We start from the raw sequence: 17,578 nt of genomic DNA, 5'->3' as shown, positions 1-17,578 counted from the left end.
ACACTATACGATACATTTATTAAACATAAGAATGAGTGTGAGTTTTTGTTACAACCTGGCTCATGGGAAGTGATAAAAGAGCTCTTATAGGACCAGGGCACAAATAATATAACAATAAAAATCAATCATTTTGTTCTTTATTTAGCCATCTTACAAATAACACCTTGTTTGTGTTATTTCAAAAATGATGAATAACTCATCACAGGTTAATGAGAAGGGTGTGCTAGAAAGGATGCAGATAACTCTGCAATGTTGGGTTGTATTAGAGAGAGTCTCAGTCTTAAATCCTTTTCCACACACAGTCTGTGCCTGTATTTATTCATTCATGCTAGTGAGGGCCGAGAATCCACTCTCACATAGGTACGTGGTTGCAAAGGGCATTAGTGTCTTAACAGCACGAGGCAAGAAACTCTGAGCGCAGCCCAATCCAGAAATCTGGCAGTGGCTTCTGATTAAATTCAATTTTCACAGAACTGCTTGATGCAATTTAGATGAGGCTCTCTTGTTCAGATCCGTAAGAGGACTGGAGGCAGGGCATGAAAGGGATAATGAATCCAGGTGTTTGTGTTGTCCGTTTCGGGAAAGTACCTGCGTAATTGCGCACCCAACTCACTCAGGTGCTTTGCTCTATCACATTTGACATTGTCCGTAAGCTTGAATTCATTTGCACACAAAAACGATGGAAAGACCTGTGTGTTGTCATTGTTAATGCAGACAGAGAAGAGCTCCAACTTCTTAATCATAGCCTCAATTTTGTCCCGTACATTGAATATAGTTGCGGAGAGTCCCTGTAATCCTAGATTCAAATCATTCAGGTGAAAAACGTCACCCAGATAGGCCAGTCGTGTGAGAAACTCGTCATCATGCAAGAGGTCAGACAAGGGAAAATTATGGTTAGTAAAGAAAACTTTAAGCTTGTTTCTCAATTTAAAAAAAAACGTGTCAATACTTTGCCTCTTGATAACCAGCGCGCTTCTGTATGTTGTAAAAGCGTTACATGGTCTCTACCCATATCATTGCATAGTGCAGAAAATACACGAGAGTTCAGGGGTCTTGCTTTAACAAAGTTAACAATTTTCACTGTAGTGCCCAAAACATCTTTCAAGCTGTCAGGCATTCCCATGGCAGCAAGAGCCTCTCGGTGGATGCTGCAGTGTACCCAAGTGGCGTCGGGAGCAACTGCTTGCACGAGCGTTACCACTCCACTATGTCTCCCTGTCGTGGCTTTGCCCCATCAGTACAGATACCAACACATCTTGACCACCAAAGTCCATTTGATGTCACAAAGCTGTCCAGTACTTTATAAATATCCTCTCATGTTGTCCTTGTTTCCAGTGGTTTGCAGAAGAGGATCTCTTCCTTAATTGACACTCCCATAAACGTACCAGACATATACCAGGAGCTGTGCCAGGCCCGCCACGGCTGTTGACTCATTCAGCTGTAACACATATAATTCACTGGCTTGTATGCGAAGCAGTAATTGTTTCAAAACATCTCCTGCCATGTCACTGATGCGTCGTGAAACAGTGTTGTTTGATGAAGGCATTGTCTGTATAGTTTTTTCGGGCCTTTTCCCCCAGCATTGTCCCAGCCATATCTGCGGCAGCAGGATAAATTAAATCCTCCACAATAGTATGGGGCTTGCCTGTCCTAGACACTCGGTAGCTCACCATAACACTCCTGTGGATTATTTTTCAAATGTTCATGTTTTGTTTCTAAATATCTGCACAAGGTTTCCTGCAAGAGAGTAATGGTTAATGTGATTGGATGTTAATTATTTGACTAGGCTACTTGTGTTTGACATTGTGTTGTTATTTCGCTGAACACTAGATGGTTGAATTTTATTTTTGCCAGTGAAACGAGGATACTCAGGCGAGAAACAAAACCTCACCCAAATGTATAGCCCCGTTGGAAAATATAAATGTACTGAAATTATTATAATTTAAAAAACATGTGAATAACATTTTTATTTGGCATACCCCCGACGGCATTGCGTGTATCCCTGGCAACACAGTTTGGAAATACCTGATCTAGATGAACCAAGGGTAAAATCCATCTAACGTCATTTTTTGTCAAATACTTTAAAGATAAACATCTTTACTGTGTATTGTGCACCCTGACAGACGGTAAGCCTTTTTGTCACTCCTATGTAAATATTATGAAGACAGTATGTCAGGTCACCTCAAGTTTTATTACCTTGGTACTTGCTGTACACCTCAACATGCTAGCAAACTAGCAACATCACAACAACAAAGAGCACCTACTCATGTGTGGTTAAACAAACTGGCAATGACTTCCACTCATGCATTGATTAAGAGTGTACTTTCATAGCCCAATGTCATTAAGCCGTACTGCAGTGTAAGATTCAGACAAGTCCACAGCAGTGACTCACACCTGTCTACGGTGTCCATATTAGGACACTTACTCCAAGCGACAATGATATCAACTCCAAGTGTTTCTGATATAAACCCCTGCTAACTCTGACACAACTTCCATGGATGTGTCTCTGACCTAATATGGGCACCGTGCTAGTGGTCAATGAAATGCTAACTCCCTTCTCTTCTCAAAAATGAAAAAGAAAAATGACAAAACACACAGAATAATTTATATTGTTCAGAATTCATTTCATTTTTGTTTGATCAAATCCACGCCATAACTTAATGTATCATCATGTAACCTCGGCTTAAATGTTAAAACTTCTGTAGTACACGGTGCTCAAGATGGGAAAACAACAACAACAGCTGAATTGGAACTATGTGTGTTGAATAGTTCTGTATGTGAAATATGATTTACAGCTAGCAGAAAGTTAAGCCAAACTGACAGCAACTTACAATACCTCTCAGTCATTGTATGACAATCATAGAAGTGTAAGTACCATATGTGTTGATTTGGTCAAAGTTATAGAAAAATAGTAGTGTTTCAAACCTTCTACTCCACCATTTTGTATCCCTGGGTTTAGGATTTTTACAGATGGCAGTACATTGATAATGACCATATTAATAATATTACACTTTAGATACAACCAACACGTGGAAAAAAATGTCAACAAATGAACACAAAAATGACACTTTTATTATTTTGCATTTAAGGAAATCTATATGTTTTCTATAGCTTCACTTCATGTATTTCACATCATTAAAAAGCTTTCCAAACAACAACCTAGTTCAGTTTCTTGTTCTGTTTATCAAATGGAATATTGTACCAAAAGGTCAGTTTGTGGTTTAGAATACAGTATTCCATTATTTTCTCACAATTTTGTGGCTGAAGTAATAGTAATCCACATTCTGTGTAAGTTATCCAATTTTTGCTCCAAACACCAAATGAAATGGCATCTGGGCTGTAGCATCCAGCTGTAACAAGAGGTGGGACAAACGACACACTCAGTATTCCATCTGTTGCAAGAGGCCATCATCTTCTTCTTCTGTGAAGTAGAGTGAAGAAGACATAGTTGTCAAAGTTCATGTGTTCTCTTCTGACGTTGAAACCCGGGGCACGACTTAGTAGTAACTGTATAATACTTCCTGTTTTGTAATTCCGCCATCAAATTCACTACACCACTATCTTCAGGGTATAACAGGGTGGCGGATAATTATGATAATTCTAATAATAATAACAATAATAACATAATAACGTTAATAGTAATATGGCTTAAATAATAGATTTGTTTCTCCAATGGTACAACCGTAACAACAGTGATGCTACAATATTGATATTGATCATCAAACACGGCCAAATATTATCATTCCAAGAAAGGACTTTCTTGTTCTACTAGCATATTCAGGAGGTACTTAATATGCTCTTTGAAATCTGACAGCACAGTTACCAAAATGTAGCACATCAACTGTCATCAACAGTGCAGCCATATGCTGGAGTTTTTAGTCTTCATTTATATTCTAGTAACGTCTCAGTAGGGAAACAGTTGAACTCTCTGCCGGGCCACATGACTAAAATACTATATCAGCATCCTACTTTACTCCTTTTGAGGAGGAGTGCCATAATTACTGAAAATGTGTGTAAAACATCAGGGAAAACCTTGCTTTTACAACTCCCTAATAGTTCCTTGGTTGGTCGGTCGTTTTGCCTGTCTCATCTCAGAAAGACTACAGGCAGCACATAAACTGAGCGACATTGAGAGCTGACAAATTGCACCGACAAGTCATTCTGCCCCGTTATCGGTATGTTCGGCATGTTCCTTTCATATCTTAATGCTGATGTTTTACACACTTAAATCCAGGTGTAAATGTGTGAGAGATATCATCACAAATTCTATCAGAATTGATCATATTATTATTAATGTTACTATTATCGTGGTTGTTTTTGATCATTATCAGAATCATTATTTCCTGGAGAGAAAATAAAAAACGATGCACTCGTTACGGGAGCATAACAACGAGAGATCAGAAGAACCAGCCTTCCCCACCCACTCAAGCACTGAAAATGTATGCAGCACCGCGAGGAGAGAGGGGTGCAGCAATAGCGATTGTTGAGTGGTTTGCAAATTACACAGAGCAGCATGTTGGTGCAAGATCACCTCCATATTACACAAAGACTTATGCGGGTAGCGTTACCACCACACGTCAAATCTCAAGTCGTCTTTCCCGTGAATGGAGTTGGCGTGTTCAGTTTGCAACAACCATTTTTATATCCGTTTCCCGTGATGACTCACATCACTTTCTTGGGGTTAAGGAGACAAACTGGATCCTGTGTCATTTTAAAGCAGCCTTTTAATGCCAATGTAACTCCCTCATAAGAATGACTAAAAGCCGGTCTTGAGATATTAAAAGAACAGACATCATAATACGATTACCAAGATGACTAATGGGTGTATCGTATCCCATATAGGTTCAACCTAGATTGAAATATATAGCCTACTAATCACGTTTTAGAACTACTGCATGTTTTCAGTTGGTTTCCATTGACCGCCCAGACCTCGATATATGATTTATTTATTTCATGTGAATGATACATGGCTAGACAACTGTACACATTATATCAAACTAAACAAAAATCATTGAAGACATAGTTCAAATGCGCAAAGCTTTAAAATGGTATGAACACATGAAAGGTACACCGTAAAAAGTTGGTTCGTACAATTGTCATACAACCAAATACTATTATCGTACATTTCTGTTCCACTAAACCAAAGAATGTGGTCGAATCCACCCACTGAATGCCATTGCAAAGACAGGCATTTAATCACCCTTATGACAGCGTTATGTGGCATCAAAATGGTCACCATGAGAAAGGAGTTCATATCAAATTCACCACTTATAGCACATCTCTTGCTACTGATCGAGTTACACTTTGTCAACATTTCCCATACAAGTCTTTGCAAGGTATTAGCTCACTGTTGATGTGTTTTGTTATTTCACCTAAATTTGCTGATGGTACACATATATGCTGGCATCTGGAGCTCTCATTTGAATAATCAAGTAGCCTGCTGGAACATATGGAATATATTCTCAAAAACAAACAAGAACAGAAGTGTCCAGTTATCGTCACGGTTGAGCGAGTGAAACACAGGGAGAGAAAAAACCTCGCCAAACAGAAAACTGGGGGAACTCTCCAGCCATTCTTCAGTATTCATGGCAGCCAAATTCATAGATTCACAATGAGTGTTGCAATTGAGCCCTTATGTATTCGAGGAGTAGCCAAACTCAAAACATATGTATCGTATAATCAACCTTCACAATCACCGCCCCTGATCACTCACAAAACAAACTACTACAGCTCGTACATCCTCCAAAATATCTCTGCGTTAGAGTCTGCAATGTAACATATTCAAATGAAAATATATTTATGTATCTGTGTGACTTTCACAGTAGTTTGTACTGTACTGTACTGTATGTACCTTTTGTCCTTCCATTTCTGCCTACCTACAGCCTCAAGGGGAGACTATTGAGTTCATGCGAGAGAGTGTCTTGCACAAGTATTTTCTGTGAAAGAGCAATGTCTCGAGCATTTTTTTCCTGCAATGTCTCCAAACGTCAATGTGGTCAGTGCTGTGCGTGACTTAAGTCTCGACTTACTGGCCAAACACAACGTGGGGGATTGAGCTACAGTACTTGGAAAGGCGTTGTCTTCTATGTGAATACAACTCGTAGAAACGGCAAGAAACATTTGCTTTGGCACAGATTTACATTGTAGCGATGTTCGTTTTTGAACTCCCTTGCCGTGATCGTTACTACAAACACAAGTATCCCATTGTGGTAATCCTTGGCTCAGTACACTGTCGCTGACCAGTCTATGTGTTTGTGTATTGCAGTGTCAGTCTATCCCCTCTCCTGGTGTAATGTCAATGCACTGTAGTGTTTAATCGTTCGGCACGTAAAGAGGCCATCAATCCCCTCTCTGTCTTTCCCTTGCACTCTCTCTCTCCTCACTCTTTTTTTTCAGATTTGAGTCTCTTGAACGTTTTCCTTTGAGTTTCCCTTGAACAAAAGAGGCTCCATTTGTGGATTCTGGTTCTGGCCCATGAAACCCTTGATCGATCCGTGTAATCCCATGGGGGACATGGGGAGGGACATCGGCAGAGGTGGGGAAACGGAAAGAGGGTTGGTGTTGGCGCCATTTCCGGACATGGTCTGGAAAGTGGCTGAGGAGATTGGAACCTGTGTACAGGAGATGGGGATATCCTGGCCTTGCTGGTTCAGTGGGGACGGGTTGTTCTTGTTGCTTAGAGTACTGATGCCTGCCCCTGTCCCAATGCTCAGACCCATCACGTTGTTGTTGAAATGATTGGCCTTGTAGTAATGGTTAAGATGCTCTGATCGCCCGATGTTGGGAAGGTTGACTATTTCCGGGTGATGCATCCTCAAGGTTCCGTCTCCTCCGCACCCGGATTGCATGGTCGATCCCCCTGAGATGCCGCTCCCGGCCCCGGCACCCATCTCATCCTCCACGTTGATGATCTCGATGGCCCGGGTGGGGCCATGGTGCTTGTGCAGCTGGTGCTGCTTCCTCAGCTTGTAGAAGACCACCAGCATCACGGCCGCCATGAAGGTGATGGCCACGAAGCAGCCAATGATGATCTTGGTGGTCTTCATCACGTCATCCAGGCCAGGGATGTTCGTGACCTCCATTATCGACACTGTGACTGCCTTTTCAGTGGCTCTGGTGGCTCGCGGGGACAGAGAGGAGAGAGATGAGCGAGATGGAGATATGGTGAATCCAGCCCTGCCTTTACCCAGTACCCCTCCTGAAACAGTGGGACCCAGGTAATCTGGCGGTACGTAGGTTTCGTTGATGTACTGCCTTGCAGCGGAATCTTCCCCATTGTTAGTTTCCACGGTTTCCACAGTGACGGTGGTGAAGTAGCTGAAAGGGTTGCTGGAGTCTGAGGTAGATACGTTGAGCACTGCGGTTGCCGTAGTGTTGCCGGCGGAGTTGGTCACCATGCAGGTGTATTGGCCCGTGTCCTGCACAGTCACATTGGTGAAATTCAGGGTTCCATCGTGAAGGACTGAGATCCTGACGCGGTACGACCCATGCGTCATGAGGGTGCCATTTGGGGTGAGCCAGTTGACAGATGTCATGGACGTGCCAGTGCGACACTTCAGCTCGGCAGCCATGCCCTCTGTGACATTGAGGTCAGTGGGTGGCTCTACAATGACAGGAGCGTAGCATGTGAAGTGGCTCTGGTCCAGCTCACCAATGTACCGGCCCTTCAGGCCTGGGGGCGCGTGGCAGCGGGCACAGCATGTGGTGTTACTAGGCACCGTCTCCTTCAGCCACCAGCTAAGCCACAGGACATCGCAGTTGCACACCCAGGGGTTGTGGTTGAGGTGCACCCGCTCCAACTGGTGCAGCGGGGTGAAGAGATCGTGGGGCAGCGAGTGCAAGGTGTTGTGGGATAGGTTGAGTTCCTCCAGGTTCTTCAGGTCGTCGAAGGCATTGCGCTCAATGACCGTCACCTTGGAGTGCATGAGCCACAGTTTGCGCAGCGACACCAGGCCTTGGAACGAGCCGGGCCGGACATTCCCCAGCTGGTTGCCAGACAGCTCTAGCTCCTCCAGTCGGACCAAGGGTGTGAGGTTGGGTATTTCCTTCAGACCGCACATGCCCAGGTTCAGGAAACGCAAGTTGAACAGGCCCTCGAAGGCAGCCTCAGAGATGTAGTCCAACTTCCGTAGTTCGCCCAGGTCGAGACGGCGCAGGGAGGGAACGCGGTGGAAAGCGTACGCCGGCAGTGTCTCGATGGGGTTGTTCCGTAGCCAGAGCTCCCGCAGCTTGCTGAGGTACTCAAAGGCCTGCGACGGTACCAGCGTAAGGCGGTTGTCGAAGAGTTCCAGGGTGTTGAGGTTGGGTAGGCCATTGAACGCGCCCACCTCGATTTGTCTAATGTGGTTCTTGGAAAGCTGCAGGATTTCCAAATGCCGCAGGTGCTTGAATGTGTCAGACTTTATCACCTGTTAAGAGATATAAATACATGTTGGTACATTGTAGCCATATGAAACCGCTCGGCCGTAAAGCATACTCTTTTCATATGCGTACATGTATGGATTGTAGGTAAACGTAATGAGAGAAAGGCATATTTACCTCAATCGTGTTCTCTTGTAGGTTAAGGTATCTTGTGTTCACAGAAATACTGTCTGGGACTTCCACCAAACTCTTCCTTGTACAGATGACTCGGCTTGCCTGATTGGAGCAGCTACAGGGGTTTGGACATGGGGGCGCGGCCTCTGTTACCTGAGGTCCATGGTGGTGGAGCCACAGTAAAATCTGGACCAACCAGAGGAGGGGGGAAGGGGTGGAGGGGCTGGTCACCATGACAACACGCATGGCAAATGGTTCATGACCCACCCCTAGTCCTAATATGTTGATAATTCCCCTCTGATACAAGACAATTAAGTAGTTATCCTGTTGTTCATTTTACCAATCCATTCTATTCTTCTCTTTCAAGTCTTTCTAATAACTGCGAAGAACTGTTAGATGTTAAATGTTCTCTTGATTTATCATTTATATTTCCTCACTTGACTATGTTAATGTCAGTGTAAATATAAAATGAAGTATAATTTTCAGCACAGCTTTTTAGGGAATTATGTATTTGTAGATCCCATGACAATTATTAGAACAACAAAGTAGATGTTTGGTGAATCTGCTCTTGATTGGCGTATCTCTGTGGATGGTAGACGCTCCTCACTGTATAGGGGAGGAAGAGAGAGAGCGAGAGAGAGAGAGAGAGAGAGAGTGAGCGAGAGAGAGAGTAAGCGAGAGAGAGAGAGAGAGAGAGAGAGAGAGAGGGATCAGACAACCTCACAAAGCATGAGTTCTGTAATTGTAGAAGCATTGTGAAATCTGTGGGCACTGAAACATAGAATCATGTTGGACTTTTAACGCAATTGCAAGATTGATGGTTAATATATAACATGTTTGGAAAGCATGTCAGCTTTCAGGTTTACACTAAAGCATTGGTTCTCTTAAATTAGGCTCTAGAGCTTACTGGTGTGTCACCTGCTATTTACTAAAGGCGGCAGGTGGCCTAGCAGTTAGAGCGTTGGGCCAGTAACCGACAGGTTGCTAGTTTGAATCCCAGCTCCGACAAGGGGGAAAATCTATCATTCTGCTCTCGAGCAAGGCAGTTAAACCCCCACAAGTGGAAGTCAAGTTTCGGTTGGACCTTGTGTGCCATTGACAATATAAATAAATCATGTAAATGTAATCCTTCATAGGTCGAGGGGAAACATTTTAGTCAAGGCTTGATACTCTGAGTTTGCTCAAAAAGTGGATCACAAAATAAAAAAAATGTTTTAAAAAAACTCAAGAGCTCAGGTGTGTCACAACTCAAAGAAACCACAGGCCTAGAGCAAAGTATGAAATAAACTTTAGTGTATGATTCATTACTCGATGATGAGAGAAAAAAAAAACACCTTTGTTATTTATGAGCATAATCATACACACTGTAATGTATTTGGACTGGAGAAAAGGTATATGTGTAAAAAAAATAAAATAAAACATGAACACATGCCAACATCACTCTAAAAGACTATAACAAGCAAGCGTTGAACTGTCAGTTTGCGATTCTATTTAATGAGGTATAGCTTGTTTTTAGAATCACTGTTACACAACTACTGCTACATGGGGGAAACAGCAAAAGGTTTCCCGACATCAAATGTATGGTGACCTAGCCCTAATGATCTGCAAGACGGATATTAATCAAGTCACAATCAGTTCTATTGATCACAAGGAACTGGAGGGTATGTTTTGTGATGTTGAGGGGTACTTCCACAACCAGGTGTACAGATGCTGGATCTTAATTTGAGCCAGTTTGCTACAGCAGGAAAATAATCCTGCAGCAACAGGAAATTTGAATTATTGTGTGGATTATAATTGATGGATTTTTCTTTGTAGGGGGTTGATACATTTTTGGTATCAGCAAATCTCGTCTGAAATTCTTACGTTTGAAATGACAAACTTTAGAAGCCTTTATAAGCCTTGAATACATTCCATGTTTGCATTTCTCAGCAACAACAATGAAGATCTTACATCTGTAACTCAGTTATCGGCATCCCTCCTGAGTGGTCTGCATCCTCCAATAGCCCTTCGGGGTTTGATTGGGGTGAAAGAACCCGGGTTAAACGTGTACCCCCTAGCCTTATGACTGTATCATTTCAGTAACCCATTTCACAGTGAACGTGTTTTACATTAAGCAGCTCAGCCCTTGCACCTCTAGTGTGATTACCATCAGGCTACTCATGATGTACACATACCACATTTGAAAATAATTGTCTTATGAAGACACAAACAAGTCATTTATAGGTTATTGCTGGGTACCAGTTTACCATATCATTTTTACATGGTAATTTCTGCCAATTTCTGCTTCTAAGTAAAATAGCTAACATAGTTATCTTAGCGTGTATACAAACATGGGATCCCACTCTCATCTCTGATTCAGAGGGGTTGGGTTAAATGCGGAAGACACATTTCAGTTGAATACATTCAGTTGGACAACTGACTAGGTATCCCCCTTTCCCTTTCCATTCATCCTCCCTCCCACAAACTACCCTGTACTGTCCCTTTAAGACCGACAAATATGGAGACCCTTATCAGAACCTCAATACAATACTACATGTGGTTCAAGGCCCTGTTGTTCAAACTAAAGCTACCTGTGCTCAAACTCTTGTATATCCATTTGTATCATACCTCTCTGGTAAATGGTGAATGGTGTGACAAACACAAAACATCCAGTCAGCGTTCGTCCTGTGGGGGAAACACCTCGTTGTTGAGAGAGGTTGAAGGAGAATGGCAAGAATCGTGCAAGCTAACAGGCGGCCCACAAACAGGAAAATAACATTGCGGCACAACAGTGGTGTGCAGAACAGCATCTCAGAACGCACAACTCGTCGATCGTTGTCACGGATGGGCTTTTTCAGGAGACGGCCACACCGGGTTCCACTCCTACCAGCTAAAAACGAGAAGAAGCGGCTCCAGTGGGCACGCGATCACCAACAATGGACAATTGAGGAGTTGAAAAACATCACCTGGTCCAACGAAATCCAGTTTCTGTTGAGTCATGCTGATGGCAGAGTAGAAAGTACAGAGTACAGGCTGGTGGCGGTGTTGTAATGGTGTGGGGAATGTTTTCCCGGCACACGGTAGGTCCCTTTATACCAATTGAGCAACGTTTCCATGCCCAAAAGAATTCAGGCTTTACTGGAGGCAAAGGGCGGTCTGCCCCGGTACTAGATTTGTGTACCTAAGAAACTGGCCACTGAGTGTAAGTCAAAAGCTTTTTATGGTTCTGTAGGCTATGTTACACTGTCGGGTGCCTGCACGTCAACAGCACATACTTGCTCAGTAGGCATAGCATGTTTCTTTCTCTGACAAAGGGGTCATTAAAAAGTTATGTTTTACAAATGTTCTAAAATAATCTGAAATATCTGGCTTGTGGTTTACAGCTCTAGTAGTAGAACTAGGCCTACCTATTGAAATGATGGAGTAGCCTAAGTGAGTCCATGATATCTTTAGACCGAACTTAAAACATAAATAAAGGAAAAATACACAAACTTCCCATACCACAATGTCAAAGTACCTGATCCAGAGATGATCCCTGAAACGTACACGTTGCCCACATTGAACAGTGCACACTAAAGCCAACCCCTGCCTCTCACGATCACAGCATAGGGAAACATACTCTTCATGAATCCTAATGTGCGCATAGGCTGCAGATTAGATCCACATCAATGGGTGCTAAAATATTGCCAAAAGCAGCCATTAAAGAGCCCAGTGTAGTCAAAAACTTGATATCCTATGTTTTATATATATTTCCACACTATGAGGTTGGAATAATACTATACAATTGTGAAAATGGTGATAATGCATGTTTAGTGTAAGAGCTGTTTGAAAAGTTTTGGCCTTCCATGGTGACATCACCATGCAGTATATTAGTTTATAGACCGATAAGAAAGACAGTGCCAAACATCTCTGCAAATAACAGGAAAGTTTCACTTTTTCCCTCCCCACTCAAACCACTCCCAGACAGTCCTGGCCAAATTTTAGCTTGAGAAATTTCTCTTTGCTAAGAAACTTTTTTTTTTAAAAAGGTACTTAATTGTTACCCAGAAATGATTTAATATTGAAATAAAAATGGCTGCATTGGACCTTTAAGAAGCTTATGATGGAGAATATCCTAAATATAGGTCTGTGGAAATGTTCTTTACCCGCCCTCACACGTGCACACACACTCACACTCACACACACACACACACACACACTTGCACACACCAAATCAATGATTCTCCACTATAATTTCAGTGTTGAGGCAAATGATTGTTGTGTCACTGTGCATTAGATAGTTTACCGGTCTTTGCAATGGACAGTCACATTGGGGGAGGGGAATATATTCAATATGTGCCCTGGGTGTCCCTTCACGATCTATGTGGCCATCATTGTAAATAAGAATTTGTTCTTAACTGATTTGCCTAGTTAAATAAAGGTTACATTTCAATTGAAAAAATGTGGGGCCTACACTCCAGGATGATATCTCTGAGATTATGCCCACTGAAGTCAGTTCAACGTCTATTCCACGTCGGTTCAATGTAATTTCATTGAAATTACATGGAAACAACGTTGAAATCAACCAGTGTTGGACTTGTCCATCATTGTGAAAATGTTCTCTTTTATTGTGGCGATCTTGATCAGCAAAGGTCCATTTTTATTACATAAGAAGTGTATGTTGGGTCTTACAAGACAACAGAGGGACACACCACTGTAAAGCGAGTTTATGAGCTCATGGCTGCATGGGGAAATGATTGCTCTTTACTAAGAGTCATTCCAAAGCCATCAAAACAGAACACATATTGTTGTCCATGGACGTACGGTATCGCTTGTTTTCAGACGACTCTCTCATGCAGGCTGTGCACTGTGGAGGCAGGCATCTGCAACAACGCAATTCTATAGTGCACATTCTCTTATTGTAGGTGAACGTTGGCTACCTATAGTCTACTTAGACATGTCAACTCATAACATTTTCTCTCAATTCAATGTGTCTAGCACAATAAGACCAGCGAACTTACACGAATGTGTGCCTCATTATTTGATTGACTTATTTTACTGAACCCCCTAGCCCTTTACTCCCTTCAACTACAGTGAACTTCTGTTAGGGAGGTGGCTTTTGCCTATCTTGGGCTACACTAAAAAGCACCGGGGAAAAAACACACTGCGAACTCTTAAGTTATCCCATACCACACATTCCACCTCCAGTGGAAGACAAGGTTGAGTGAGTAGTCTGTAGTCTTTTTATTTGATTTCCTGTCGCAAATAAAGAACATTACATTATGTTCATATAACATGGCTCCGGTTTTATTCCTATAGGCTCTTCTTACTCTTTTCCCCCCATACACTATCGTCTTTACACTGATGCAATGAATTTGTCTCATGTCAAGAGCTGGTTGCAGTTGCACCCATGTAGATATTGATCGACTATACACAATCAGTTCTGGGAGAAGAAAGCGCTCAGTCGTGAAGAAACAAATGATCTGCAACCTGCTGGCCAAATGTTACACCAACACATGATTAGTGTGTAATCACTGTCCACCAATGGTTTATTCTTTGGATCTGTAGCCATTTTGAGTAAGTTGAAATGGTGATACATAATAGAGACATAGGCCTAACATAAGTCTATTATAAGCCTTATTATAAGACATTATAAAAGCTCATAGCTGATATGCTTATAACCAGTACTAAAGCACAGCAGTCCAGTAAAGTCAAAGTAAAGTGTTACCAATTGTGGCTTTGTTGTGGCTTTCAATATCCTCTGGGCTAAAGACTACCTGAGCATAAAGAGAGATCCTGTAGGGCACCCAACTCTTTCCCTGGCTGCCACTGCTCTTGCTCAACGACAACAACAAAAAATCCTCTGTGTCATCACAACTTTTGGAGATATTTCAACAAAACAATTTTCTGATAAATGTATCAAATTTTTGGAAAAATTTGAAAGAGTTGTAGATATATTCCAATGAAGTTAGATTTATATTTGTTTTTTAATTATACAAGGAGGAAAGCCTTAAGATGAATTATCCACATGTTTAGAGAGAAACATGTTGATCCTTTGTTTTGTAAATAAATATGCTGGATGAGTGTGTTGGGGGAAGCCCCCCCCCCCACCCAGCTAGTTAGCATTAGCTGCTAGGAGTGCTAGCTAGCAACCTTACTTACCAAATCATCAAAGGTAAAATACATAAAAAGATAGCGTAACTTAATTGCAGTTGTAAATGTTTCCACTAGTGACTGATTGCTTTGCAGTTAATGTTACTTTATAGCCTTTTAGCTATTTTGCACAGCAACCCCTTGTTTTCAGTCACAGGTGGGGACTGGATTAGGTGTGAGCAGTGCAGGAGGTGGACTCATGAGTTGTGCTTCAATTTTACTGGAGATATCTTTATTTGTGACCTTTGTACAAATTAGAATCGTGCAATAATAGAGCATAAGAGAGTTGCCATATCAATGTGAAACTGAGTTAATTAGGTAAGTTGTTTGTTGTTGTTATTAAATGTTATATTCCAATGTTATTTAATGTTATTAGTTATATTCCATCCCAATTAATATTTATTTTTATGAATTAAAAACAAAGATTGAAAACCTTTTGATCTTGAATGTAATTTTAAAGACTGCTGGGATTTCAAATCTTGCATTATTCAAATAATATTTAGTTCAATTGTATGTCATGGATTGTATGGAAAAGGAACAACAAAATGTATGTGCAGGTGAGTTAAAAAGAGGGACTTCACATCAAATCTCTTCATAGTGCGGCTATTAATGGTGGCATGTGCAACACCTTTCGCCCCATATTTGATTTAAATAATTACATTTAGACAACTAGACGTAGCTTTTAAGTATTACGTACTAAAGAATTTCTAAATACAACTGATTAAATGGATTTTAACACACTTTTGTCAAACCCTATTCCATAATCTTCTACCGGGGCAACTGGCCACCGGTACTTTACAAAAACGGCCGTTTTCTAATAACAACATTTCATGAAAAAAAATCAACTGTAGCCATGTATTACCCTTTATAGTTTATTCGCCTAAGCATGGCATTCACCCAAATACCATTTATTTCCCAAACGTTGCTTTTTTTTGTGTCAGCAATTAGACATTGTTCTTTAGGGGGGGCAAGTTACCCCCTAGTACCCAATACCACGCTAAATTAGGCCTGATATTTACCGCTGGTCTGAGACTAACACAAAGCTGCAACAGCGCTAACGTCTAGGCCTACTGTAACTATGACAACACCAAATTGATTCGGAGTTGTTGGACGTGGGCTTCCTGTTAGAAGGAGGCTATATTCAAAATAGTGGCAATCAGAGTGTTAGCCTATTGGGGAAATTAGGTAGGTCAAAATGGTGCTTCAAACACTTCAATTGCAGGAGAGATTTTTTCTCTCCTTAATTGGTCTGACATTTTACAGCATAAAATGGAGAGTCTAAACATTGGAATGAAAAGTCGACTTAGATCATTTCCAAGGAATTTATATGACAAATAGGTGTCATCTATTCTCAATGTATGGTCAAAGCACAATAAACCCTAGTGAATATAAATTAACATATAATTTCATTAATGCAGCTGGCCTCGCGCTACGGCGCACCTTCTATGGAACGCAATTGAAATTCTTAGAATAGGCCTAATTCGGCACATGCTGCATTACAAAATGGCTTGCATCGACTGTCTCTTTGAATGTGGAATAATGACAACTACACAATTGCAACAAGAATAATGGTATTTAACGTTATGAAGGTATATTACTACAAAATAGGCTTACATATGGTGACAATATGATTTCAACAGCTTTTAGGGTTGAAATGATCTTAAGAATACATTTCAACACAAGATCATTTCAATACATCAGCTTTGATTTTCAAAATGTCTAACGTTAATTGGAACCTACTAGTTATGCCATGTATCCATTTATACTTAGCTATTTTAGCTAATAAAACAGTAATGTCGCCACCTGATATCCGCAGAAACAAACCAAAATAAGAAATAGGTTGACTACGACTGTCTTTTCAGACGTTTCTACCAGTATTAGGCTATGTGCAATAGACTCATACCTTTCTGTTTCAATTGCTGCGGCGTGAGGTCGACGTTTTCTTCTCCTTTCGATCCCTCTCCTGTCGCCAGTCCCCCAACCTCTCTATCTATTTCTCATTTTCTCTTCTCTAAATTGATTCGCTCGATTCCACGGCTGTGAGTTCGGCTCTTGTTCTTGTCTTCCGCAGCAGCAACGCAACAGGGACTTCATACACCGATAGCACGTTCAATATAAGCAGAATCCACACACACCATAAAAAAGGGTGAAGAAACGTTAACGTTACAATATATAAAGCGGTATTTAGTTCAAATAAAAACGAAATCCGGATTGGATGCATCCAAGCGTCTTCTTATCCTTGGAGACGCGCGCAGGCAGCAAACGCGACGGCGCCCGTTGGGCAGAGTATTTTTGCGCTTCAGCATAAGCGGCAGTATACGCACATTCCGTAGGTCTGCAGCTGAATGCCACGAAGGCAGCGTAAGCTCTCAACATGGACCACAGAAGACCAACCATTTATGATGGAGAGCCATGATCAAGAAACTCGCCATGTATTCCAAGACGTATGGCACTAATGCACTACACTATCCTCATGGTCTTTGCAGTCGTTGTGCAGGTCCTACTGTAACCTATGTTTGTAGGGTGAGTGGGATATCAGGTCGAGTGGGTTTGAGAGAACCTAGATAGATCTATGGTGGGCTACGGACAGTGGTCACAGAGTGTTAAGTGTTTGATATGACTCAGCACTCTATTGCTCGATTAATTGATTGATTCGGTACATTTCAGGAAAAGTTGCATGAGGTTTCGCTGCAGTCTGCTTAGTGGCTTTGAGATCAAGATATTGCTGGTTCCCAATTGCATCTCAGAGTGAGTGAGCATATTGCCACTGGGCCTTTGGGCAAAGTAGCTATTTCACTACCCCTGGGCATTTTCAGTTGTACTATTGTTGCACAAATGTTGCCTTATTTAAATTTGTAAATTTATTTAACCTTTATTTGACTAGGCAAGTCAGTTAAGAACACATTCTTATTGACAATGATGGCCTACAAAT

At 41.6% G+C, this 17,578-nt stretch overlaps 1 protein-coding gene across 3 annotated transcripts; it reads right to left on the bottom strand.

Moving 5' to 3' along the window:
- Positions 1-4,929: 4,929 nt before the first annotated feature.
- lrrc4bb (leucine rich repeat containing 4Bb) lies at positions 4,930-17,009 on the bottom strand. Of its 3 annotated transcripts, none has more exons than XM_021565242.2 (3): positions 16,550-17,009; positions 8,539-9,141; positions 4,930-8,408 (listed from the first exon to the last, which is right to left on the bottom strand). In XM_021565242.2, exons 2-3 carry the CDS (start codon positions 8,779-8,781, stop codon positions 6,393-6,395), a joined length of 2,259 nt encoding a protein of 752 aa, XP_021420917.1. In that variant the 5' UTR covers positions 8,782-9,141; positions 16,550-17,009; the 3' UTR covers positions 4,930-6,392. The 3 variants fall into 3 exon arrangements, with proteins under 3 accessions (XP_021420917.1, XP_021420919.1, XP_021420918.1); XM_021565244.2 differs by lacking the exon at positions 16,550-17,009 and adding an exon at positions 11,481-11,657; XM_021565243.2 differs by lacking the exon at positions 16,550-17,009 and adding an exon at positions 11,143-11,474.
- Between the last annotated feature and the right edge of the window lie 569 nt (positions 17,010-17,578).

The sequence above is a fragment of the Oncorhynchus mykiss genome, chromosome 16 (genome assembly GCF_013265735.2).
Source record: "Oncorhynchus mykiss isolate Arlee chromosome 16, USDA_OmykA_1.1, whole genome shotgun sequence".
Taxonomy (NCBI): domain Eukaryota; kingdom Metazoa; phylum Chordata; class Actinopteri; order Salmoniformes; family Salmonidae; genus Oncorhynchus; species Oncorhynchus mykiss.
The sequence above is the reverse complement of the archived record's forward strand: the minus strand, read 5'-3'. Positions and strand labels throughout refer to the sequence as shown.

Bases quoted from the DNA above. Each gene is read 5' to 3' on its own strand.
- lrrc4bb (XM_021565242.2), bottom strand. From the start codon at position 8,781: ATGCGTGTTGTCATGGTGACCAGCCCCTCCACCCCTTCCCCCCTCCTC. The intron at 8,409-8,538 runs GTAAATATGCCT...ATCTCTTAACAG, and splicing joins TACAAGAGAACACGATTGAG to GTGATAAAGTCTGACACATT.